General features: G+C 32.3%; 1 protein-coding gene across 7 annotated transcripts in view; it reads right to left on the bottom strand.

Annotated features, from left to right (window-relative positions):
* Positions 1–2,208: 2,208 nt before the first annotated feature.
* Positions 2,209–26,028, bottom strand: part of LOC130898926 (solute carrier family 12 member 2) — a 30,271-nt gene continuing 6,451 nt past the window's right edge. For 4 of the 7 annotated variants that reach the window (XM_057808530.1, XM_057808527.1, XM_057808526.1 and 1 more), the window contains exons 4-18: positions 18,841–19,000; positions 17,812–17,907; positions 16,879–17,132; positions 16,050–16,164; positions 14,792–14,931; positions 12,628–12,822; positions 11,501–11,732; positions 9,854–9,975; positions 9,659–9,794; positions 9,172–9,383; positions 8,176–8,417; positions 6,069–6,205; positions 5,734–5,949; positions 3,858–4,124; positions 2,209–2,680 (exon numbers count right to left, since the gene is read on the bottom strand). In XM_057808530.1, the coding sequence (XP_057664513.1) occupies positions 2,436–2,680; positions 3,858–4,124; positions 5,734–5,949; positions 6,069–6,205; positions 8,176–8,417; positions 9,172–9,383; positions 9,659–9,794; positions 9,854–9,975; positions 11,501–11,732; positions 12,628–12,822; positions 14,792–14,931; positions 16,050–16,164; positions 16,879–17,132; positions 17,812–17,907; positions 18,841–19,000 (2,769 nt within the window). In that variant the 3' untranslated portion in view covers positions 2,209–2,435. Of the gene's footprint in view, positions 2,681–3,857; positions 4,125–5,733; positions 5,950–6,068; positions 6,206–8,175; positions 8,418–9,171; positions 9,384–9,658; positions 9,795–9,853; positions 9,976–11,500; positions 11,733–12,627; positions 12,823–14,791; positions 14,932–16,049; positions 16,165–16,878; positions 17,133–17,811; positions 17,908–18,840; positions 19,001–19,162; positions 19,404–19,960; positions 20,305–20,588; positions 20,818–26,028 lie in introns of those variants that run through there. The other 3 variants (XM_057808531.1, XM_057808533.1, XM_057808532.1) reach the window with 3 other exon arrangements.

The raw sequence follows: 26,028 nt of genomic DNA, 5'->3' as shown, positions 1-26,028 counted from the left end.
CTACCCATATTCAAATGTGAGAGACTATGGAACTCTATAACATTACACCTGGGAGCGTATAAAATAGAAGATGAAGATCATTGACAGCTAGAGCCATCTCACATGCTGAACTTCCTGAAAAGAATTAATAGCTCAGCTGTGAATACTGAGCATACCCAGTGTCCCAGCAAGAAAAAGGAACAGATCTTTTAGGTCGCAGTGTACATGACGCACTGAATTACTTACATAAATTGTATGTCATGGATCCAAATAAATTTGATAGCACTTATGTGGTAGAAAATGATACAATTCCACAGTCTCAATCTACCTACATCGTACAAGTAATCACCTATTCTGGCTAATTTCAAGGTCTCGACCTGTCACAAACATATCCTTACCATAACAACACACTACGAACACGAACAGTTTACTACTGGCTCTAAGTTAATTTAGGTTACAATAAACTGCTTCGATTTTCGAAAATTTAGTTCATGGTATGTTTTAATCAACTTCCTTGTTTACCCATTCTCTCCTGCTGCAAACTTGTACATAGAGATGTGTGAGAATGCAAAATAAAATGTTTATTGAATGTTTCTCCATACAAACCCTCTGACTTGTTTTGTTAAGACAAAAATTAAATTAGTCTATTCAGTACATTCGTCAACTCACATGTAAAATACTTTCTATTAGGATATGCTTACTGACATAATGGAATTTATATGCTGGTTATGAATAAATGTGTTAATATTAAAGACAGCGAGAGCAAGTGGAGTTGTATTATTGTAAGAGAGAGGAATAACATCGGTTTATCATTCTCTGCCTCTCTTTGCTCGCTATTGGTATAAAAACTTGTTATTCTTCTCCTTTGCCGTTTCCACCACTCCAAACATCCATATCATAGCGATCCAACTAGAATACTGTAGAGAGTGTTATACTAATATTCTTTCTCTATCAGCAGTTCGAACCAAAGGACTCTTGCACAGGAAATAGAACGGTCTCTTTTCATTAGACTCACACAATCCAATTTTGTGTTGTCACAAATTACAAGCGTGTATCTTTCATCTTGGTGACATAGGCAAGAACAATGGTCATATTTTCCACTCGAGAATGGAAGATAGCATTTTGCTGAAAAGTATTTTTTCTGTGTAATTGGACATTTAATCGAATCATTAAGTGATTATTCTAAAAGTTTGTTCAGTGTATAAACTTTGCAGTGAACGTATATATAGTTCTATGGTATCTCATATGTTCACAACTTTGTAAGTAAATTAGACAACCTACTCCCTTATCTAAGTGGTTAGTCTGCGTTTTGTTTCTCCAGCCTCCTGTTCCCTTCACAAAATTGTGGACAAGAGATTCCAGTCTGATTGTATTCATCGTGTTTCTAGAATCCAGTCCAGTTAATATTTCTTAGATATTTTGTTTCACTTTGATTTTTCGGGTCCGCTTCTCATTACATGTGTTTATAATTTTTTCTAAATTTAAGATGCTATTTACTTCTAATTCTCCTATACTTCGTGGAAGAGTCCTTGGTTAGGGCTCATGTGGTGAATGAAGGGCCTCCAATCAGAGAGAACTTGAGAGAACTTACACATTTAATGAAGTTTACACTATATTATGTTTACTGATCTCTTTGGTCAGATAGCAATATCACTACTGAAAAATACATGTATGTGTGTGTCTGTCTATTTATTTGTTGATTCTCATATATAACTATACAAATATTAATGTTATTATTTATAAGGTGAACGTTATATAGATACAAGGACTATTATGTTATATTCTAATGGTCCTTGTGTTTTGATTGAGACGAAAGCAGGTTTATTAATTTATTGTGGCCTACAGTTTACTTCACTGGTTTTAACGACCTCGTTCAACAACCTTCACACCCAGTTGAACAAGCTCCCATGCCTCGCTCTCTTTATCTTTAATGTTAATTCTGTGGTTCTCTGAAATTTTATTACTTAGACCATATTTATCAAAGTGCTCAAAATGCTAAATTGTTATTACACTACATTACATTGTTCTTACAAAAAAGTTGATCCCATTGAAATTATTTTCTGCAATTACTCTGTGATGTTTCTGAGATAGACAAGTATCAATGTTTGGAATATATAGCTATTGCTAGGTGAACTAATAGCAATCTCAAAGAAGAGAAGAGAAGCGGGATTTGTGAAGGAGAGGTATACAATAGAAGTTCATCTATGGTTGGATGTATCAGTAAAATAATTTAATACTAATCATTTATTGAACATGGAATTCAATAATAATTTATGAGGTTTCTTTAGTCCAAACAATGACTTTAGCTTTCACATGAAGGCAATTTATTCCATTAAATGTTTGAGAAGATTCACAAAAACTTATATTGGTTGAATGTTATAAAGATAAATTTCAAGTATCAAAAATTTTATATATTGTAAAAATATACAGCAAATATTATGATTATATATTTATAATTATGAATAAAATGTTAATACTGATGTTTGATTACCCCTCACTAGGAGAATAGGAGGCATGTCCTTTGTGAGAATTTCTATCCAAGCTAAATATAGTGGTGCTGAAATAATATTTTTGCGGGGTATGGGTAAAGTGACAACAACAATATTGGCCGAATTAGAATGTTTAAGCAGTAGTTCTCTTAATCTTAAATGTCTGTTCGTTTTGTCTTCCACTGCCAGAAGCTCTGAATCGGATATACATCCTAAAAAAATGAGAATTAATTGAGGATGACAAAATATTTAAAAACTTTTCTCGTGGCCATGAAATTTCAATGACATCAATGTACATTAACCATAATAAATATACAAAAAAGAAACCATCATCAATTGAAATGTTTCCAGGTATTTATAAAATATAATTATAAGCTCAATTAGGTAAATTATTTTTCAAATTTCACAATTTTCCATTACTGATAACGATACTTCGATAAAAAAATTAACTAATTAAGTGACAGCAATTGAATTCCAAATAAAAATTCGAAGAAAATTGTAGGGAAAAACTGAAATGCTTTTATGAAAACTAATTATCCAACCTGTTTAAAAATTATTATGAATCATAAATCGAAAATTCAACTGAATGTAAACTTTAACAAATGAAACACCTACCCTTGCCACTCGTGCGAAAACTTGGTCAGAAATTATCAAATAATTTTAGTAAACATAAAAGACATTATCAAATGTGTGTTCTACTCATGTTTTCGTATAGAAATTTGGGTTAAAAATACTCTCAAGTATCTTACAGCTTGGTTTACTGTCTAGTATATCGTTCTCAAAACATTTCTCATACTGACTAAAAAACCTCCTCTATCTCTGTCCTGTTCCTTCCGCAGGACCGCCGTTAGGAATTATTTCGCAGGGGAGGATTTAACTATTAACACACTCGCCCGTCAATTGCTTTCTTCTCCTTTTTTTTTGTCTTCTGAATGAAGTTTTTTCAACACCTAACTGGCGAATGTGCTCGCTGCTGTCCAGGCAGTCTTTGTTATGAACATAGCTTTCAATATATTTTCAGGTGATACTCCACTTTCAAGTGCAGCTTTCTAGGTGAGACGAAATATGCATACTAAGAATACAGGCTCCACACTTTCGTTTGGTTTCTAGCATTATTTCCCAGGAAAGGATTTAGCTGATCAGCTCTTCCGTCAATTACTTCCTCATCTTATCCTTTTTCAAAGTATGGAATCAACTATATTTATTTGATGTGTGTGTGTGTTGAGTCGATGGGAGTAGAACCGAGATTGTTAAAGTGGAGGTGTGTCTGTCCAAGACCAACGCATAAATGAAATTCATTCATAAGTTAAATCAACAGCAATACGCAAAAATCATGACACTAGTACTATAGTCTATATATTCTATAATTAATATGTCGTGAATATGTACCTGGTTGTTCAGTATCATTTTTACTACATCTGAAATCTGCTATTATCGATTCGAAGAAATTCTTGGTACTTTCTTGAGGTTTTGTTGTGATATCGGATATAATTTGTAAATCGGCGTAATCGATCCTAAATTTCGCCAAAAGACTCGCCATGTTTCTGTGTTCTATTTCCAATTCGTTTCTCTTATTTGCCAATGCAAATACTCTTAGTTTACAATCCCTCCAGCTTTTCCTAGTGTTAATGATATAAGGCAAAAGAAGAGTAAGACCTAGAAATGTGAAGAAGAAAAATTTTAGTTTATTAGGTACAGATTAAAATTTGAATAGTGGAATAGAACTTGTTCCTGAAGTAAATTGCTCCCAGCTTTATCTTAAACTATAATTATGGAGAAAAAATGATAAAATCCCTATATATAAGATTTCTGTTTATTCAACATCAATATTTTTAATATTGAATTGATAATTTGTGATGAATGCCCCTATAATATATCGGGCTTCTACCATATTTTGTTCCCCTCCCACAGTTAATTGTGTGACTTTTTTTATAGCTCGTATATATTGAGAACTAAAATTTCAAATTTTAAGAGCCACCTGTCAAGCTCAATGATTAGTTAAGTGATAGGGTGTGATGTCAATATACATTAAACAGAAATAGAAATATTTTCATTTTATGCGAAGAATAATAAAAACCAGAAAGCTACAAAAAGATAATATATGACTTTGATTCCAAGTCATCCATTTCCAAATATAAGTATCTTTTTAAATATTAACAACTATGAGATGTCCATTCAAATTTCAATTTTAAATTAGAATTTTTTTGTTGAAGTCAATGACCATGTTTAATGTAGGTAGCCTATAGAGAAGTTTGTTCATTCTAGCATAAAATATGAACTGAGAAAAAGATGGTAGAGGAACACGGTGGGGATCGACTGTTAAACTTGTGAGTGTCACGATATATGCCTCAAGCAACTAGCTCTGCGAGGCCGTTTTGCTACTATTCGTAAAATTCCTGATCAATGGTTTGAAGAGGAAGGTAGTCTTGTTACTATGCATACACTATACTTCCTCATTGGTACTTTTGGTCTCTTTTCGTGTTGTCTACGATAAGTACTCCAATAAATGCAGACCACTGTTGTAAATGTTTCAGCTAGTGCAGAGAACGACAGCATTGGGAGGCAAATTGGCGTAATATCGTATCACCTACAAATGCGATTCTGTTTAGGTGCGCATGACGGCCGTAGAAGTCACAACCCCAAGGACTGTTGAAGTAATGGTTTGGGGGTGCTCTTGTTTATGGTAGCCCATTACTATTTGTGTGTATTCGAGGCAGTATGGTTACTGGCAGTTTACTGCCTTATCTAAATGGACGTTCAGACCAAATAAGTTTACGTATTGTACTATGGAGATCCTCGAAGAAACTGGTTGAATATTTTGGACAAGATTTGAATCCGATCGGAAATAAGTAGAATATGAGAAGAGACTGTCAAATTTATATGAATCTCTACAAACTGACATTAATCAAACTTGAAATTTAGATTTTATTCACAGTTGAGTGAATAAAGTAGAACCAATAACTGATGTAACATTCTTGAAAATACAAAAACTTTATACCTATAAAAATGGAAACAAAAAAACTAGTACGATAAGGAGCTAATTATATATAGTATAGGCAACATCTGGGCGGATAAAACACAAACAAAAGTTTTTATTATAAACCATTTTCATTATAAAATTTTATTAGAGATATTTTACGCTTTTTTCAACGAATTCTTTTTAGACGATTGTAGGAAAATTAATGTTTCCTTTTCAAATTTTTGTTTACAATATTAACAGTTTTCTAAAATACTGGTGCGTGTCTAATTAATAATGTTATTTTACCTCCATCATCATAAAGCCACCATACATCAATTGTTCCCCCTTTTCTTTGTTGTTTTTTAAAATATAATCCAGTTGACAAAGTTTTTTTAACTCCTTCCTGTTCTTCCACTGATTCTTCTACAGATTTCGCTTTTTTCGTAGATTTGTCAGGGTTTGGAGTTTCACTAACAATCTCTTTGTTAGTTTTAATAGATTTTTCTCCACTACTTGTGCTAGCTAAAACAATGGTATTTTAAATTCGTGTCACTAACAATAATTAGAACTTACAGGCGAAGAAAGCGCATTTTGATTTGAAATTGTGTTAAAAAATGACAAATATAACAAGATTCTGTTACCTTGTGAAATTTGACTGTATGATTTATTTCCTTGAAGATTACAAACGCTTTTGGCTTCTTCTTCATAAAAAATATTTGGATTGAAGCCTTGCTGAATTCTAATAATTCCTACTCCCATGTGCAAATCAAAGGCTGAGCTAAAAAAATAATAAACATCAGCATCATTTGGCCATAACAACATAAAACATAAAAAGTTATCTAAAAAAAAAAGTTTATTCTACACATTTGTATTTCTATCAAAGGAACATGCTTTGTTGATTGAATATATACTTTTCAACCTCGTATTTCATTATGTATGTTTATCTCACACTCAATACTTGTTTCCTTCCTCTTATCTCTATATTTACCTCATATACAGGGAGGTTAAAAAAGGTGATCTCGTCTCAGGATAGATAGAAAATAGGAAATTATTTGGGGTTTGCTCATTAAAAAATTTTCGTAACGCCATCCGTATACAAGATGAAGGGCGTTGAAGAAAAAAAATTCTACACATGTTTTACGATTTTGACGCAACAACTGGCAACATTGTCTTGACATTTTATATGAATATTTTTTGGAAGCTGATACATCCAATGAACTTGTTTTTATGTCTCACTTTCATAGAGGACGCTAGTTACACGGTTCGTACCAAGTAGTATTGAACATAATTTTTTTATTATTAGTAGATTTATTAGGTAAAATTTCAAGTGAACTTAAACATCATTGAATTTTACACCATAAAGGTACTCTCAGTAAAACTCGATATTGTGTACCGTTTTCGGAGTATTTGCTTTGAAAATTATGAAGTTATAACAGATTTTTCTCTTCAAAGCCCTTTATCTTGAATATGGATGGCGTTACGAAAATTTTCTATTGAACAAACTCCAAATATTTTTCAGTTTTCAATCTATCCTAGAGACGGATCTCCTTTTCTTATAACTCCCTGTATTGTTTTTTCCGTAATTTTTTCATCTTCATATTTTATTTGATACTACTAAATAACAACTTATGAGTGCTTTCACCCTGCGTCAATTAGAAGCGTAATTTTGAAAGTAACAAACTGTTTTGAGTACATATTCATCATCATCCACAACTAAAAAGCGACTAAAATTCTACTTTTCTACATAGTCACCTAACGACGAGGCATTTATCATAGGGGTCGATAAGCTTTCAAATTCCTTCGTCATATAATTCTGATGTCTGCACTGTGTTGCTAGCCAGATCTCCAATCTCGAAAACAAGTAAAAATCACTAGGTGCAAGATCGTAGATGAGTGGAAAAGGATAAATTCCCAGTTCCAGATTTCTAAGGTTGCGTAGAGTTGAAAAGATTGTTTTTTATGTAACACAGTTCAACACAATTCACTTTAATAAGTTTTTGTGAAGAGAGTTAAGGACGCAAGTTGCAGTTGCGTTACAGAAAACTTTCTACTTATTACGTCCAGCAGATGTTGATAATATTTTTCAACTTTCCAACTTTCATGTTTTCCCTGAACTGAAGCAGTGGCTTGGAGAACAGCTCTTCCAAACTAACGTGGAACTCAAAAAAATTATCATAGTCACTTCCAATAGTTGACGGAAACATTTTAAAATATATTACAAATGCCTCAATTGTTAAATTGATAATCCAAACACTGATGGAAAACATAAGTACAAAGATAGTTGGAGATGCATTCTGGTAGAGGATATCGTCACATTTTAGAGGAGGTATTGCATGATTGTCAATAATAATCAGTTTCTTTCATATTCATACAGCATTGGACCAACACTCAAAATTACCAGACTGGCGACTTCAAACGCCGAAGGTGAATAGTTTTCAGTGTAATTGTGAATGTTGGTACAGTGATAGTAAGTAGTTTGTTCAATATTAGCTCCTTCAGTGTTTGGTGTAAGATTAAACATCAGTTTCTTCCCAAGCCTATTATTTCAAAGGAAGATATTTTTTAAATTCCTAACACCTCAACATATTTCCAAAGTTTGTTAGGTATAACTTAACGGAAAAGATTTATAATTTCTTGATTCAAAAAGGCTTCTCAAAACATTAGGGGTTATCCACAACCTTCTTAAAAATACTTCTAAAACACTTCTATATACACTTCACCTCTGTATATTAAGACTTGTTTACTTACTGCAAAATATTAAAATACTGACATCTGTCTTCATCAGAGCATGTCTGCCAATCATTTTTGAATCCCAATAAAAGGATGTTTGGTTTTAGTTTACCAATACCACAAGCCTTTAATAAAGCATTGCAACCTTCTTCGAAAGACAAGCCATCAATCTGCATATAAAATGCTTTCAGTTTGTGAGCTCTCAGCCAACTATTAGCTTTGTAATTCAAAACATTTCGTACTCTTTGTTGAAGGGAAGTCTGAAACATTAGTTAATATACATAATAGTAAATTGTATATTTCTAACTCTTTATAATAATTGAATTCAATGGCGAGTTTTTGATTTTTCCGACATATCATGTCAACAGACATTTGGCTGGTGTCAAAATTTGAAGTTGAGTCATTTAGCTTGCGTTTGACTACCTCGTATTTTGATAAGAAATGGAAAAAAGCGAATTTCACGTACTCATTGGGTATTGTTATAGCAGAAAAAAACTCCTTACTCAAACAAAGGGTAATTGTGAACTTTAGAAATATCGTGGGAACTCTGCACCATCAATTTAGACAGAGAAAAGTGGTTTATTGAATTTTGTTATGGTCGTACATGCACGGAAGACGCCCAGTTGAGTTCTTGTACCATGTAAAAATTGACAAAACTTACAATATGATATTGACCAACCGGATGTATACTATGTATACTATGCATACTATAGTTAACTTAAGTAACAATTGTCAATGTCAAATACGGTCCATAGTCTACTTGTCGTACAGTAAATTATCAATAAATAAAGAATATCAATAAAAATATAAGTGGTGCGTTAATTTTGTCCAGGAGTTTTACTAAGTAAAGTGACGAAATAACCTTTATAATCAAGAAAACATTGAATGCAATTTCCCGATACTAATTTTTATACATTTTCAAAAAAAATATTCGCTTTTGTCTTCCATTTATATAGCCTATAATGCAGAGCCTCAGTGATATACAAATCAAATATTATATTAAATAATATTTACCGTATTAATATGTCCACACACCAACATAGACAAATTTTTGGTTAATAAATGAGCAAAGTCAACTAGTGCTGGCCTAGCACTAGGCATGCCAGACATTACTAATATTTGAGGTCTATAATTTTTTACATGTTCTTCGACGGTATTTAACTGATATACTCCCTGTAACGCATTTTTGTACATTTGGGCTTGTGTGGTAGAGCCCCAATTAACATCTGAAAGTAAAAAAATAAATATATAAAGTACGTATTACGTGAATACATACATAAATACATACATACGTAAAGTACGTGAATTACATTCGATACTAATATAAATTGAAATAATTTTCTATAAATTGACACTATTTAAATTTAACAATATGAGCAGTTCGATAAAAGTTTTCGGTACTTTATAAAATATAAATGAAGTTTTGTTATAGAAACCCAATATTAAGACTGATAATGATCCTATAAACGGTTTTAGAAAAAGATATATAAAATTATTTTACCTGGTTTCCTGTAAGCTACTAGTAGATATAAGGTTAAAACCACTGTGAATGTTAATAAAGCTGTAATCCAAGATATCAAAAACATCACCAATAAGCACATTATTGATCCTAGAAGACTCAACCACATATTGTAGTACTAAAAAGAGAATTATTTTTGTAAATTTTATAGTTGGATATAAATTCAATTCGGTGTACCTTAAATTTTGGTCTCCATCCTATCGGCTTTGCTAACGACGCGTGGAAAGTTGAGAAATTTATTAGTGTATATGCCGCCAAAAAAAAATTTGAAATCAAAGGTGCGATCAAGTTTAATTCACCTGAAATAAATTTAGAGACACTTAAATCAAGTTCAACATTTTATATCGATATATTAGCCTCTGGTACCTGAAACACCTTATGCACGGTAAATTACAGAGTATTACATAGTCTTGGATATTAACATTGATAACTTCATGAAACCATTTTAATTTATTCATGCAAACAAATTTACACTTAGTAGAATATTCAAAATAGTGTATGTGTATAAGAAGAAAATTGTTAATTGTATGAATATATCGAATGAGGTCTCTAAGAGATAGAATTTTCAATAGCCTAGTCTACTTTTGATAATTATAACAGGAAATTATCTTTAAATGGATATGAACAAAAAAAACCGAGGTTGCAAATTAGATGTAATAATTTAAACTGTTCCTATTTGTTAAAATTTTTGGTATTTCACAAGGCTCGCAATATTGGAGATAAATTACTCTCAAAGGCATATTTGTCCGACAGTTGAGAAGATACATTTAGATGCACAGTATTTAGTGACAGCTTTCAATAAATTAACCTTTTCGGAGCATATTTATTCGGCTACTGTAATTAAAGATTCTTTTATCCTTTCTCCATAAGTGAATGGTTTTTCAAATTTTGCGATTTCATGGGCCACACGATAGCTGGCGCGAGTTGCAGACTCTTGCTCGATATTTGCTTTAGTAAACAAAGATTGCTGCAGAAAAATTATTGTTTTGGCCCTTGGAACATACCGAAAAAATTATTCTGGCCCGAAGACTTCAAAGTTTGGAGACCCCTGGTCTAATATAATGATATCTCCAAAAATGTCTCCAGTCAAACATTCTAGGAGCAGCCTATTCCACAGTAGTATTTCGAAGTTGATTTTGGACGACACTAAATAGGAAAATACTTCACATCATACGTGGCGTGATAAAAAACGGCAGGTTAAACAGTAATTACTTTGTATCTGTTTCAATTAGTACGTCTCTAACCTTTATGTATGGTCACAAGCAGTGAACTTATTACAGCTTATCAGTTTGATAGTATAGTCGCTTTACTCTATTTGTCGTAAAACATGGATCTGTATAAATAATATATTAAGTTTTCTTTTAAGTAGAACAAACCACCGAAGAAGAAGATAAGATTAGTTATAGGGCATATAACTCAATTAGCGAAGAGACGAACAGATTGTCTTTAAATGTAAAATTAAAATACGTATTGGAGTCTTCAGTCCAGTATTGATTTGGACTTGGAAATATTCTGACTGATCAAACATGGGATAAGATGCGATTGCATTTTTTCTGACTTCCCTCCTACAATTCACTGAATACTTGATATGATTTCATCCGAACCACCTTCAGTTGATTGACTATTATAAATATAATCTCGTCAAAACAATACAATGATGCATCAAGCCAAATAACAAATACTGCCTAGAAGAATTAAGCTGGGAATAATTTATAAAAGTTCATATTCCGCTTTACATTATAATTAGTTGGATCAATAATCTGAATAATTTGTAGTTGAATCAAGATAAATTGATGGCAACTTTAGAGTACAAAAATTTCATACCTATTAATATAAAGCCAACGGCTATAATAAGCGTTAGTACATATCCTCTGTAGGGTTCGTTATTGATTCCATAACCTTTAGCAAACCAATGTATTCCTGGATATAGTTTGTCTTTACATAAAGCTTGAAAAACTTTAGGAGCCGAAACCAAAGATGCTAAAGCTGATGATAGGGCAGCTGCAAAACATCCTGCGTAAATTATCGGTCCGACCCAAGAGACTAATTCTACTACCTGAAATGTGAGTTGATAGAGAACGTATTCATTGAAAAATAGCAAAATGAATTAAAAAAATATTATCAAAATATTCTAATAAACGTTAAAGACAGGTTGAACCACAAAGATTGAAAAAAAAAAACATTTATTAAAATAGACCTATAGTTTATACATAAAGCAAGGTCTAAAACTTGGTACTTGAAACTTTCAGATTCCTCTAAAATCATCTGCTAACTTCTATCACCTTCTCCGTCTCTTCTATCGTGCGCTATTTTGATAGACAATCAGAGACATTGTTTCTTATGTTCTTTAGAACAGTTTTATAATATTTTATGGCTGCGAAGTTATAAGTCATGCAAGAAATTTCAAGAGAAAGAAAAATAACTCCCAGTTTAATAACCTTCCCTTACCATTCATTCGTCAACTTCTATCATCTTCTGTCCCTCCTGTCATACTAGGATCTAGAATATTATCGTGAGATCTCTAGAAGTGTTCCAGAACATTCACTAGCTGCATAGTTATGTCAAATTATAATAAACCTCCAATAAAATCCTTCCTAGCCACGTTACAATTTAAGAATTTGCTCATAAAAAATGCTTTTGTATTTCACTTTGAAATATGGCAATAATATTTTCTCTAGAGATTTGTAAAGTCTCTTTTCAATCTATCTGTCCTGACAAGCATTCATACATCTTCGTCCCATTGTAACTTTCTATTTGTAAACGTCAACTTTGGACGGGCGGAGTAGCGCTCTCAGATTTTCACTTCTAATAATAAATAGTCTAATAAAATGAAATATTTCATCGTGGCAGCAACGTTGCAATCGTTGTGAAGAGTTAAATGGAGACTATTGTGAAGGTGGATGATAAGGATTTTTATTGAAATTGTACTGGACGTTTGTTTTTAGACTCACTTGAAAATCATTTTGAAGTCCATATGTACAATTTCCAGGTAAGCAAACAGGCCAACTTCCATTTACATAATCCGTTATATTACCGCTAGCATCTCGAAGTACCGTACAACCAGCGACAATTGACATCAAAATGTAGGTGGAAGATGTGACAAGTATAGCCAGCAATGTTCCCTTAGGTATCGAGCTTTGAGGATCCTAAAAATTGATTCAATAAAATTTACAACTACAAAAACAATTAAACTTTCAAAGTTATGTGTATATATAGTTTTTATAGCAGTAATCACTTATTTATTTCAATTGTTGAACCTTTATATGATAATATTAAATTCCAAGGAACACATTCGCTCAACAATGTGCGAAAAAAGAGATCTAAAATGAACTTTTCCAATCACGATGCAACGAATTTCTTTCAATTTACAAAATTTTTGGTCTCTCAAAGTCTTTTTATCTGCTCACATCCGTCTTTTTCACCAAATTTTCAGCACAATGTGACTTCTGACTCAAAAATAAACTAACTATTCTTAAAGGAAACATTTCGTCAATGAATAGCCTATAATACAACAGATGAAAGCCTTCCAGTCTCGAATCCAACGTTGTGAGAAAAGAATTACCAGCCAATAGCAGTACTTTAAAAGACATTAATTTGTTACTTTTTTACTTCATTTTAAATAAAATAATAAATCGTGATATTTGATCACTCTTCGTATCTATATGCAGTTGTAGATATTCAGTTCATTAGTGGTTGTTTTCAAAACAAATATAACGAGAAAGTTATCTTAATAAATCAGTGGGCCACGAAGCTTGAACGATCTGCGATCTGGGTGTTTTTCTCCTAAAGAGGTTGGAGACTTTTAGGGAGATTTCTTGAAAAATATTATAGCTTCTGATTGATTGTAAATTCAGATGATTATTTACATCTAAAAAAACGTCTCTTTGAAAGCCGAGGATAATATTTATAGGCAAAAAAAGAGCACGTTCCTAATGAGTGAATTCCAAAAACATATTCCTACAATAAGAAATAATAAGTAGGGAAATCAAAAGAAAAATATACATGACTGAGGCAACTGAAGCGAAAATTCTCGTAAGTAAAAGAATTGCCGACTACTAATGTGCATTTTTTAACAAACCAATCAGCTAATATGTATTGATTTGTACCATATATTTGTAGTAGTTCGCAGGACATAATAAATTACATCCACAGAATTTCAAACATACCAAGACCTTTATTAGGAAATAATCGATATGGTAAAAAGTCATAAAAGACAAAAACTCAGTCGAAAACAAGGGCCGTTTTTTTTCAACCTCCAATCGCTCCGTGTAGACGCCTTTGTTGACATTCAGGAGTCAGTCGGCGTTGTGCTACAGCCACGTAAACTTGTCCGCTATTTGATGCTGCCGCCAAGTGTGAATTGCGAAGCCTCTACAGGCTGAAGGATAAAGTGCTTCAGAAATCTATCGGAGAATGAGTCGTGTGTATGGGAAAAACTTCAAGAGTGATGGTGTTGTGCGTGAATCGTGTCGAAAGTTTAAAAATGGCCGTAATGATGTGCATGATGAAGGGGACCAATGACGCAAATCTGTCGTTTCAAATGACCTGGTTCAACGAGTTGACAGAATGGGCAAAGAAAACCGCAGATTCACCATTACTGCTTTGTCTACGGAATTTCCAGAAATTTCAAGGACTGTTTTGTACTCTACTTGAATTCATTGATGGCGACTTTCTTTGAAGAGGGTATTGAAAAGCTTGGCCCTCGTACTTCTATTTCGAGCAGATTTAATGATGCTAGTAGCTTTGCATATCTAAACCTGTTGTATATCTCTGGTAAGATCTATAATGGTAATTTGTACGGTACGAAATTGGAGCACAGATTTGAGAATAAATTATTATCATCAAGATAGGAGCAGCATCAGTTAATAATTATGGTGAAAGATAGAACATATGTATACACTAGAGGGTACATATACATTAGAGCAGATTTAATGATGCTAGTAGCGATACCCCTGGATAGTGAGTGAGCAAGTCTTATCATGAGGTCCGGGAAAGCCCAAAATCACAGTTTGCAATATAGATGTAATGTAATGATCTGATTCTTCATATATTTATCTTAAAATAGTTTAGTTGTTTTCGATATCTACAAAATATTATAAAATTTTATTATATTACCTTAAGATCTCCGGAAATATTAGCTCCTGCTAATATTCCAGTAGCAGCCGGGAAAAATATAGCGAAGACACTAAAAAAGTTTTGACTCATTCCCTCAGACCATCTGTAGTCAGAAAAAAGATTATTGTAGCCTAATGTTGCTAAAAACGAGGAAATAATTTGAATAAATCCAATATTAATTGTATAAAAATAATATATTTTAAATTTCTTGTATAGATCAACTTTTGCTAAATATTTTGTTTCGAGAGACAATATAAAAATGATTCTTTTCTGTGATTAAGGCATTATTACATAAGATCCAAAATCGAAGACCGTAATGACTAATTCTATATCCCAAAGACTGGCACATAAAAGAAGCGGTATTTTTGTATTCAATATATGTAGTCTGATTCGTCACCGACCCATTTGTAAATCAAAACAATTATTTACCATCACACCACATTGTAACATATACAGACAGCAGCAGTAGAAGCCCAAATTAGAAAGCCACAAAGTGGTGTCGTGAGTTGTAAACAGTCGTGTACAAAAAACATGTAGACGGAGCACTCACAACCACTAACACACACGAAACAAGTCCATGATTTTTTGACAGACAAATTAAATACTGTCCTTTCATACCATGTGGTATATAATATACTTACTGCAGAACTAAACATGGAAAAATTTAACATTACTTGCAATGAGTTATGGATCACCTATAGACCAAAATTCAGAGCAGCTCACCACCGCCAGAAGATAAGGTTATGCTGAAGGTGTAATTACCTACAAAAAGGAGCAACATGGAGAAGTGCAAATTATGTGAATTCAGTTCTAGAATTACGTGACGCGATATACGAGAACCGTCGGAGGAAGTTGCGCGAAGGTAATGTCTTGAATCAGGATAACGCATCAAGTTACAGATCTATCCTATGTAACAGTTGCAATAGCTCAGGAAGGCTCCGAATTAATTGAGAATCCGTCATATTTTCCAGATTTGGCGCTCAGCAATTACCTAATGTTTCAAAAGAATATTTGTGTGATAAACTAATGAAATCATAAGTGCAGTCAATCAGTATTTGAACAATCTTTCTATGAAGGAGTATTTGAAACGTTAGAACATCGATAGGAAAAATAGGTAAACCTCAATGGATAATATTATATTGAAATTATATTTTTTTTTGTGAATGGTTAAATTAAAATATTCCCGATAATCAGATTTTTGTTTAAATGACACTAAATACGCTCAAGTAGACTATATAGCGAAACAAATATACTTTACCGTTAAAACCCAAGAAGCCTTTTGCTTTGCTTTCTAAACTTTGAGGACCAATTATACTACCAATGAAATAATCCAGTAGAGCAATAATTAACACTACAAGAAGTGCAAACTGTGCCTGAAATGAAACATATTATTTTTCTTAATTAAAAAATCGAATAGAGTACTTGCATGGTTTTAAAAAAAATAGTTTTGGTTAGTTTATGTACAACTTTAATTATATTTTTTTTAATTCTTTGATCAATATTTATACAGTGAAAAATTCTAAAATTTTGTAGTTTAAACATTTCAGTAAGGCCGACATATTCCGTGACGTCAAAGGTCTAAAATAAACACTGATGAAAAGTAAATACTACAGTTATTCTCCCGATTATTCTAAAATAAAATTGTACTTCCCACCCGACATTTTAATTAAATTTGAAATGATATATTGGACGTTGAGTAATAATTGAAAAATATTAAGCTTAATTCATAATGTAAGGTAGTTGAAGAAGATTTCGTTGTGGTAGAGTGTTTTTAGGTTAAAGTAAGGTAGGTTAATATATTTATCAACAATTGTTTCGGGATTTATCAAAAAGTCACAATGTGTAAACTACTTAACTGATTAATAGAAAGTGAATTATCGAACTAACGGTAAAAACACTAAAAGTTGCGGTATATTTTATTATTATGAAAGTATTTTTTATGTAGTGGCACAAACAGTATAAATTATATACATGGGAAGGGTTCATAGAGTTTATTGAATTTTTAAATGAAATTGAATAGTGAGGATTTCTATATAATATGAGATACCATATCATAATAATTCATTTCTGATATTCTACGATATTACCTTAGCTTCCCATTCCATTCCGAAAACCACAATTGTTGTCAAAATTATGATAGTAATGCTACCGATGATTCTGATATCGTTTATACCACCATCAACAACTTTCATTTGGTAAACGTCGAGTAGGTCTTGCAATGATTCACAAAAACCAACAACGTACATTGCACATGCAACTGCATTTGCCAGTGAAAAAATCAAACCAATAGAACCACCAAATTCTGGACCTAAGCTCCGAGATATCATGTAGTATGTTCCTCCTGTAATAAATAGCATGTAAATATTATGAATTACGTCAGATCATTTGATGAAGCATTTACGGAAACTGATCACTTTTTGATCTTGGAGACACTAAATCCAGAAATAAATTATAATAACAACGATATGAGATTGAGAATCTTAAAATAAGAGAAAACTATGCGAAAAAAATTATAAAAATGAAAATGACAACAAAAGAAAAAATAATACAAGTTGGAGAAATGAAAATATTAAGCATCCAGACTGGGATTGTATAGACACATTTACAGAAGGAAAATAACAAAATGGGAGCAAGTAGACATAGCAAGGGAGGAAGGTCAAGATAGATTTAAAGAGTATGGATATTAAGGAACCGAAGAAGAAAGCAAAAGACAGACTGTTGTAGAGAAACATAGTAGAAAAAATTAACTCGCATTGTAAAATTTATATAAACAAGAAAATATCGCAATAGAATGATCCTCCATTATAAATGGGTCAATAAAACACCTAAGAATTGGATAGGGATGCTCTTGAATGAGGTTTGTACCGCGGACGATTGTATGCGGTCTCGTGAGTAAGTTATTGAGACGGGAAATGAACATGGACAGTTTAAATAATTTGATTAAACGATAGCAGCTGCATTATTCTCAGCCTTTGACTATTTGGTAGTTGCAGTGAAAACTACTGTTATTACCCACTTACCTCCTTTTATATCCCCGTTTGTACAAATGGCAGACATTGATAATGAAGTTATAGAAGTGACTACCGTGGTCGTTAGAATCAATAAAATGGATTGTCCTGAAAAGAAAGTTTACCTTTAAAGCCATTTAGAGAGAATAATTGCAGAAGCGGTTCGTAATATAACTCCCCATATGGTTAATGAGAATTTTGTAATAGAACTGTTTCATGTATAAACATAAATGGAGGATATGTGGAGGCATTAGTAAATTGAAGATAGTGATTATTCATTAGTATTTATTGTAACAAAGTAAATTATGTATACAACTTCATTTAAATGCATCTTTAGAATGTTACAAACTAGTGATTAAGCAACTTACAGGTTATCAGTGTTCGATAAAAATTAAGAGATAATTGTTTTTAAAAGTTTATTTGGAATTGTTTAATCAAATGTATAATTAATAAATGCAATGCATTAATGTGCAAACTTAAATTTCCACCGTAATCGCAGAGAAAATGAAGAAAAAAATATTTTTTTAATGTAAATAAACCATGTTGAATATTTGAAAGCTATTTTTAATTCTAAACATCTTTTCTTTATAACAATTTTCGATATTGTCAAAAAGAAAGGTACTTTACTCTAGAGCAAAAATCACATTTTTTGACAAACTTCGTATACGACTGAAAAAATTTAACATCTGATGATTGAATTTTAGGTTTCGGACCATGCAGAACTTTTTATAAAGAATAACTTTTTTTCGTAAAATTAATAATAAAAAAGTTGCCCATATGAGGCCAACTTACGTGGACACACTGTATGCTTACAACTCATAGGGGCCTTTTGGGCCACTGTTAATTTAGATAGGATGCATAAACATCATTTTTTCACACCTAACCATACATAAGAAGGAGGGGACAGATGAACTGTATAACTCTTTTCGATCTGCATGTCGTTCTTACTTACTTCCTAATCAAACTATGTTTACTTCATATTGCAGATTTTTCTAAGAATTAAATAAATCGACCTTCCTCGTTTCTATATGTTAAACTCACCTATTCCAGCTTGTCCCACTACCCAGGTTAGTCGAAGAAATAATATAACACCCCATATATTCAATAGACATCTTATGAAAACACCCTGTATCCAGCCAAATTTGAATTGTCCCTTACTTTCTACTAATTTTCCATTTGTTGTACTTGTCCGTTGATTAATCTAAAAAATTAAATACAAACGCATTTATTTTTTGTTTGCGGAAGTTATTGGGGTAGCTTGGGTAGGTAGGTAAGAGTATAGGGAAGATTTTGAGGATAAGGATAAGTCAAGCTTAATTCCAAATTTTCAGGCGAATCGATGCGTGTTCATGGACATTTTTACCTTGGTAGTCTGGACTAATAGTAATAATATGGTCGCGAGGATCGAGAGCTCGGATCGTGGAGGAGTAGCGATTACATTTCCTTGGAAATTTGCAAATATTTGAACGTTATTCCTTAGGTCACTTATTAGTCAATAATTTTGCATTCTTATCTGGCCACCCAGTACAGTTAAATACATTCAACAATAAATTTGTATACAATATTAAGAATTTGGAAGTAATACCACGCAAATTATTGGGAACGGCAACTAGAGAACAATCATCAATTAACAGTATGACCTATTAATTGGATGAGTAGCTCATTGATGCGATTAATCATTCTAATAATTTCGGTTGTCATGGTAGGTTTAAAGGTTAACAAAGTCTCGTTTTTTAAAGTATTAATCATCGTGAATAACATGCTCTATTTTTAAAATCACAGAAATTCCTGAATCAGTCACCTATTTACCTCCTTTAGTTGTTCAAAGCTGCAACATTGTAATATGAGGAGATGAATAATAATAAAATGGATATATAAAACTTAAAACCACTTCAAGCGCATCTTTTGTACAAAATTAGAAATAAATCGACTCTTTCATTTTGATGATATTGTAATTTAACGGTAATGTTATTGATGACATTACTGTCCTTTCTACTACGAGATTTCGAATGGCGTTGCGGGTTGAGGACTCAAAATAAAACTGTAAAAGAGTTTTTTTAAAATGCCAACGTTTCAATCTTTTATTTGATCTTTATCAAGGTTAAAAATATATAGTAGATTAAAACTTAAACGTTGATGAAGATAAAATTATTGTACCTACCGGTCACAAGTTTACCTGCGTTTGCACTTAATCATTTTTATACCACAAATAGAATACGACAAAGTTCTAGAACAAAAAGAAACACAAGAAATAAATAAAGAGACTTTCCTAGAAATTATTTAGAAAGTTCATCGAATTTTTAAAATTCCATAGTAGCTTAGGGAACCATTTTGCGAACTATTTCGTAACAATATGATCGAGCCTGAGGTTCGTTAATTGGGACGTACATCAAAAGGTTTTGCCCACCCCACCCCATAATCCATATCAAAATAAAACACTTTAACACCGAAACAGTTTTGCATAGGCCAAACTAATTGATCCTGATCGTGAGATAAATACGCACTAGTCTAAACATTATGGTATATCTAGAAAGTCAAAATAAATAAATAAACTGAATGAAATATTCCGTTATTCCAAAAATAATGATTTTTATTAAAACAATAATGTATGGTCGTTAAAAGCTGCGGATAATTGGCAATACAAAAAATTATATTATAAAAATAAATAAGTGTTTTTTTAAATAAAAACAATAATCATATCTCTATTTTTGAAATTGTTATTTATTTTTTCAAGGTGTGCTTTGGTGGCCATTAGAATTGCAGAGTATCATTGCCTAACCTAACCTAACCTCATTATAACGACACATTATAATGAGAAGACTTTTTACTTTCACTTTGTAAAATTTCTATCAAAAATTTTTTCCTCCATTGTGTTTGATCTGCTTGTCGACTTAACGTAGGTTCATCTATTTTGACAAAGAAAAAATTTTTCTAACGTAAACTTTCTGTTTCAAACTGAGGTCTTTAACTAAATATGTTATGCACGGCTAGCAACTACACGCAAAATGCGTTTGAAACGACAAATCTAGCTACCGCATGTACAAGTCCCGACATCTTTGCTCAATTAATTTCGACTTATATCAAGATCAATTAGTTTGGCCTAGGCATAACTAGTTTATTCTTAAATCCGGTTTGGCCGGTAAAATATACAAATTTATTGTGAACTGTAATGAACTGTACTGGGTGGCAAAATACAAATGCAAAGTCCTGCATCCAGGGCCGGATTAAGCTGGGGGCTTGGGGGGGCTATAGCCCCGGGCCCCAGGTCCAAGAGGGCACTATCATTTGGAAATCATTCTGTATTTTTTGATGTGTTGATACCACAGATCTAACGTATTGATATTATTTTGTAAATTTTTCCGGGTTTTCGAAATCCTTAAGGGGGCCCCGTCATTATTTTAGCCCCGGGCCTTATAAATCTTAATCCGGCCCTGCCTGCATCTCGGCAGATTATTGACTTGGAGACAAAATTTTACTTTTATAGTGACCTAAAGAATAACATTCAAATTGAATTAGATTCAGTTTCAACTGATTCCTAAATTCCTCATCACGAGCTTTTTTTCCATACCATTCATGGTACGATGCTGAATAGTGAGACGATCAACTCTGTTCTGCTAGAGACGGAGTATTTTATAACATTTTATCAAAAAATATAGTTCTACGAGTATATGCATTTATTTCACTTGATAAACAATCAAGATAGTGGACTGTAAAGGATGAACCTGCTTCGAAGTAACGGTATCTTCAGTCGAAAAAATGATAGCGATCGTTTTAAAAGGATAGTCATCATGAAAAAGGTAAAACAATAATAGAAAAATGTTAGACTTCATTTCTTGATAATATAAAGACAGAAATTGCAAAATTTGAAGGGAAAAGCGTTTTTCTACTAAAACAACGTACCCACTCCCACTTCGGTGATTGCCGTGGTTAAAATTCACGAATTGCGCTTCAAATTGGTTGACCACCCACCGTATTTACCAGATCAGGCCATCAGTGACTTTTTTCTGTGTCCAAACTTCCAATTGCAGGAGAGTTGTTTATTAGAAGATGACGTTAAAACATACGTAAAAGGCTGTTTAAAAAGGTTACAGCATCGCTGTCTTGTTTCTTTGTTAAGTCGGATACCGTTCAAACAACCTTAGTACTTTCTTACAATTATATAGATTTGGTTGTATAGCACGATATAGTTTTTTGATTTTTAAAAGTTATTACTGTTTTTCTTTGTTTTCTTCACAAAAGATTTACAGCACCTTGTTTTCAAACATGCTTAAATGTTTCTGTTTAACCTACATGAACTACGGTTCACACAAAAATATCTTTATTCTTATCTCTTTTATTATTAAGGTCTTTTTAGCGTCAACTAGAGATCGAATTGTAGGTTAAATTCAATCAAATTCCAATTTGATTTTTTTTTCAGGGGAAATGTTTTTTTTACATTCATAAGCGAAACAATTGGGACCAACAAGGCTACTAAAACAACGTGAACGAAAATGATTAACTAGTTTAGTGTGTTCACAGTGTGTTCATGAAGTAACGTAACTAATATTTCAATTTTTATTAAGGCTTACAAAGCAATGACTCAGGTTATTTGCATAAGTTACTCCTAAATAACTCACTAAAATATGTTTTTAAACAGTATATTTTGTATAAATTTTCAGATTTTCATAATAATCAGTGGTTTTTTAAGAGGTATAGGATTTGATTTTGAAAAAAAGATAATTTCATGCAAATGTTGGCCGCGGCTCCACTTTAGATAGCCCATGCGCAAGGTCCAATTTTTACACATTCTCTTCAACATATCGACCGGTATTTCACAAATAAATGCTTCAATATTGGCTTCCAGTGCGTCAATCTTTGCTGGTTTATCCCTGTAGACATTAGCCTTAACATGGCCCCACAAGAAATGGTCCAAAGGCGTTAAATCACACGATCTAGGCGTCCAATTGACTGGCCCCAAACGTGAAATGAACTGTTCATCGAAGGCGGCTCTCAATTTGGCCATTGTTTCGCGCGCCGTGTGGCATATGACACTGTCTTGTTGAAACCACATCCAATTCTTCCATTTTGGGCACAAAAAATCGTTAATAATCACACGGTAACGCTCGCCATTCACAGTAACGTTCCGACCATCGTCGCTTTTGAAGAAGTACGGCCCGATGATGCCACCAGCCCATAATCCACATCAAACAGTGACTTTTACGAGATGCAGTAGCTCTTGTAATGCTTCTGACTGGTCTTCACTTCAGATGCGGCAATTTTGCTTGTTGACGTATCCATTCGACCAGAAATGAGCTTCGTCGCTGAACACAAGTTTTCGATAAAAAATTGGATCTCTCTCCAACTTTGCCAGCGCCCATTCACCAAATGTTAGACATTATGAGAGATGGTGTGGCTTTAATTCTTGCACCAACCTTATCTTAAAGGTTTTACACCCAAATCCTTTTCGCAAAATTTTCCATCTAGTGGAGTAACAGAGACTCAATTGATGCAAACGGCGGCGAATCGACATTTGACGTTCATCAGTAACACTGGCGGATACAGCCGCAATATTTTCTTCAGTCCTAACTGTACATTTGCGTCTTAGTGGTTTAATGTCCAATAGTGTAAACTGGGTTCGAAATTTAGTCACAAGATTCCGAATAGTTCCCTCAGTAGGCCGACCAAACTGTTAATAAATTTGAATTAATATTAAATTATAGACCAAACTGAACAAGTTTGTTGATCTGTCAAAAACAGTGTTACCAAAAAGATACCACCAAAAAAATCACTCGTTATATGTTTCATTATAAATATAACCGTCAAAACCACATAATTCTACATTTAATAGTTCCAAAGTCGCAGTCGTTTAAAATTGAAATTAATAAAAAATTATTTATTTCACAAAAGTAGTAGGTGTTCTGTCATTAATTGTGATTGAATACTATAAATTATTTCTCATAGTTATTAGTAAAATGTGTTTATTGTAATTAAGTACTTTTTACATCTATTACTATTATTAATATACAGAAAAAAAATAATGATTCTTATGATCAGTGATTGTATAAAGAATTTATGATAAGATAGATTTATTTGATATTACGTATTCAAATCGCAACCAAATTTCCAAAACTTTTTGAAGAAGTGGGTTCAACTAAAAATTACCCTAAAACTGACCTATCAAAAACCGTAATTAATTATAGAAAATTCTTGGATATTAAACAAAATTTGATAGAAAGCCCTTGTGCATCCAGAAAATTACATGGTAGCATAATGGTTTTATGGGATCCTAATAAAAAGTTTTAACCTCAAAAAAGTAACGTAAGAATTATCCTAAAATAAACATGACAACAGGATGGAATTTTGTCAAAACTTAATGCGAAACGAGATGAAGATACTCGTTTTACATGCAACATACCACGTGTACGTTACATGACACAGTTAATCGCCACAATTATGAATATATGGGTGATACTAATTCTAGAAGGATGCAGAACAAAAACGCATTCAAAAGTTATTGTTTGATACCATTTTAATAATGCAATAAGAAATGCAATTGGTAACAATTCTAATGACATTTGTTTTCAGTTAGATGATGCATCACCATACTTAACAGTTGCTATTCTAAATAATTGAATACACAATAGAGTGTCCACCAAGATATTTCGATTTATCGCCTTTAGATTATTTTTTCTGGCGATATCTAAAATCCTTTTTATACAATACACAATCTAATAATCAAGGTGAACTTATAAGTAGAATACTGAGAGTAATGATGTACGATGTATACTTCTATTCATATAGATGGCTTGTAAAAAATTTTCATCCGACATTTGTGGAATTAACAGAAATCGAAATATTACGATGTGGCCTCACTTGGTGATCATATTGTACATTTGAGAGGTATAACACTAGGTTGGTCCTAGAAGTTCCTGGTCCAAGAAAGAATACACAAAAATTTTGGAAAAAGATATATCTATTTTTTGACGTTATCTTCTATTAGCTCCTACACTACAGTTTTCTCAGCTGTGTTCAATAAGTTCGATACCCTTTTTATAATAAGAATAATTAATAATCTGAGGGGGCTAAATCTAGCAAATAGGGTGCATGAAGTAGCAATTCAAACTTTAATTCATTAATTTTGACCACTGCAATAACGGATCTGTGAGCGGGTGCATTGTCTTTATGAAATAATACTTTCTTCTTATCCAAAAGCGGCTGATTTGCTCGATTTCTTCGCTTAAACGTTGCATTAAGTTCACGTAATATTCGTTGTTGATACTTTTTCCTTTTTCAAGATAGTGAATGAAAATTATCCCTCGCACATCCCCAAAAACCTTGCTTCCAAACCTTGCCTTCTTCTCAGTTTTTTTTTCCAAACTTGTCAAACAACAAATAAAAATTACAATAGAGTAATATATAGAAAAATCAAGATTACTTTAAAAATTAAAACGCAAAAGATCCTATTTCATAAAGATTTGTCAGCCTTCAATTTAATATAAAAATGTTGTAAACATATTTTAATGAATTTTGATGATTCATTCCTGTAATGAATTTTAGTTGATTCAATTGTTGAAATTAATTACATTCATTCAGTATTTGTAAAATTAAAAATTGTATTTTTGTTTTTGTGAATAAAGATTTTTAAAAATAGTTTTTCGTAAGAAAAACACTAAGCTATAGAGGATTTTTTTATATATTACAAGATATGTTTCAGGAGAAACAATGAATAAATGAATTGTGATTAAGTTCGGAAATAAATAAGACATTATAATCTTGTCTTTCCTACAATATTAATCTAACCAAGAAAAAAAAAGATCAAATTTGCTTTGACAATAACAATTGTCAATGTTTCCAATTAAATTATATTAATCATCACTGGTCCAGTTTTCAACTTCACAACCTGTTGAATTTAAAATAGTGTTCAAAACATCTAATGAAATTGATCATTCTTTGTTATTCGAAGTTTTGAGTATTCTATTTTGAAAATTTCAAAGTATTTAATGCTGTTAGATTGAAACACATTCTAAAATATTATCGAAAAGATATATGAAAGACATCAATTGAAGTACCACCATTGCCTGAGTCATTGTTATAAATCACCATATGTCACCAATATTATTTATGTTATTTGGATTTTTTTTTCATTTCGATTATTAAAAATGAGTGGTTACGCACTTCAAACATACTCGGATGATTGTGTCAACTATTAGGTACATTTTTTATTTTCCTTATTCCAGCAAAGTGAATAGA

Source organism: Diorhabda carinulata, chromosome 10 (genome assembly GCF_026250575.1).
Source record: "Diorhabda carinulata isolate Delta chromosome 10, icDioCari1.1, whole genome shotgun sequence".
Taxonomy (NCBI): Eukaryota; Metazoa; Arthropoda; class Insecta; order Coleoptera; family Chrysomelidae; genus Diorhabda; species Diorhabda carinulata.
Note: the sequence above shows the minus strand (reverse complement) of the source record. Positions and strands in the feature narration are given on the sequence as shown.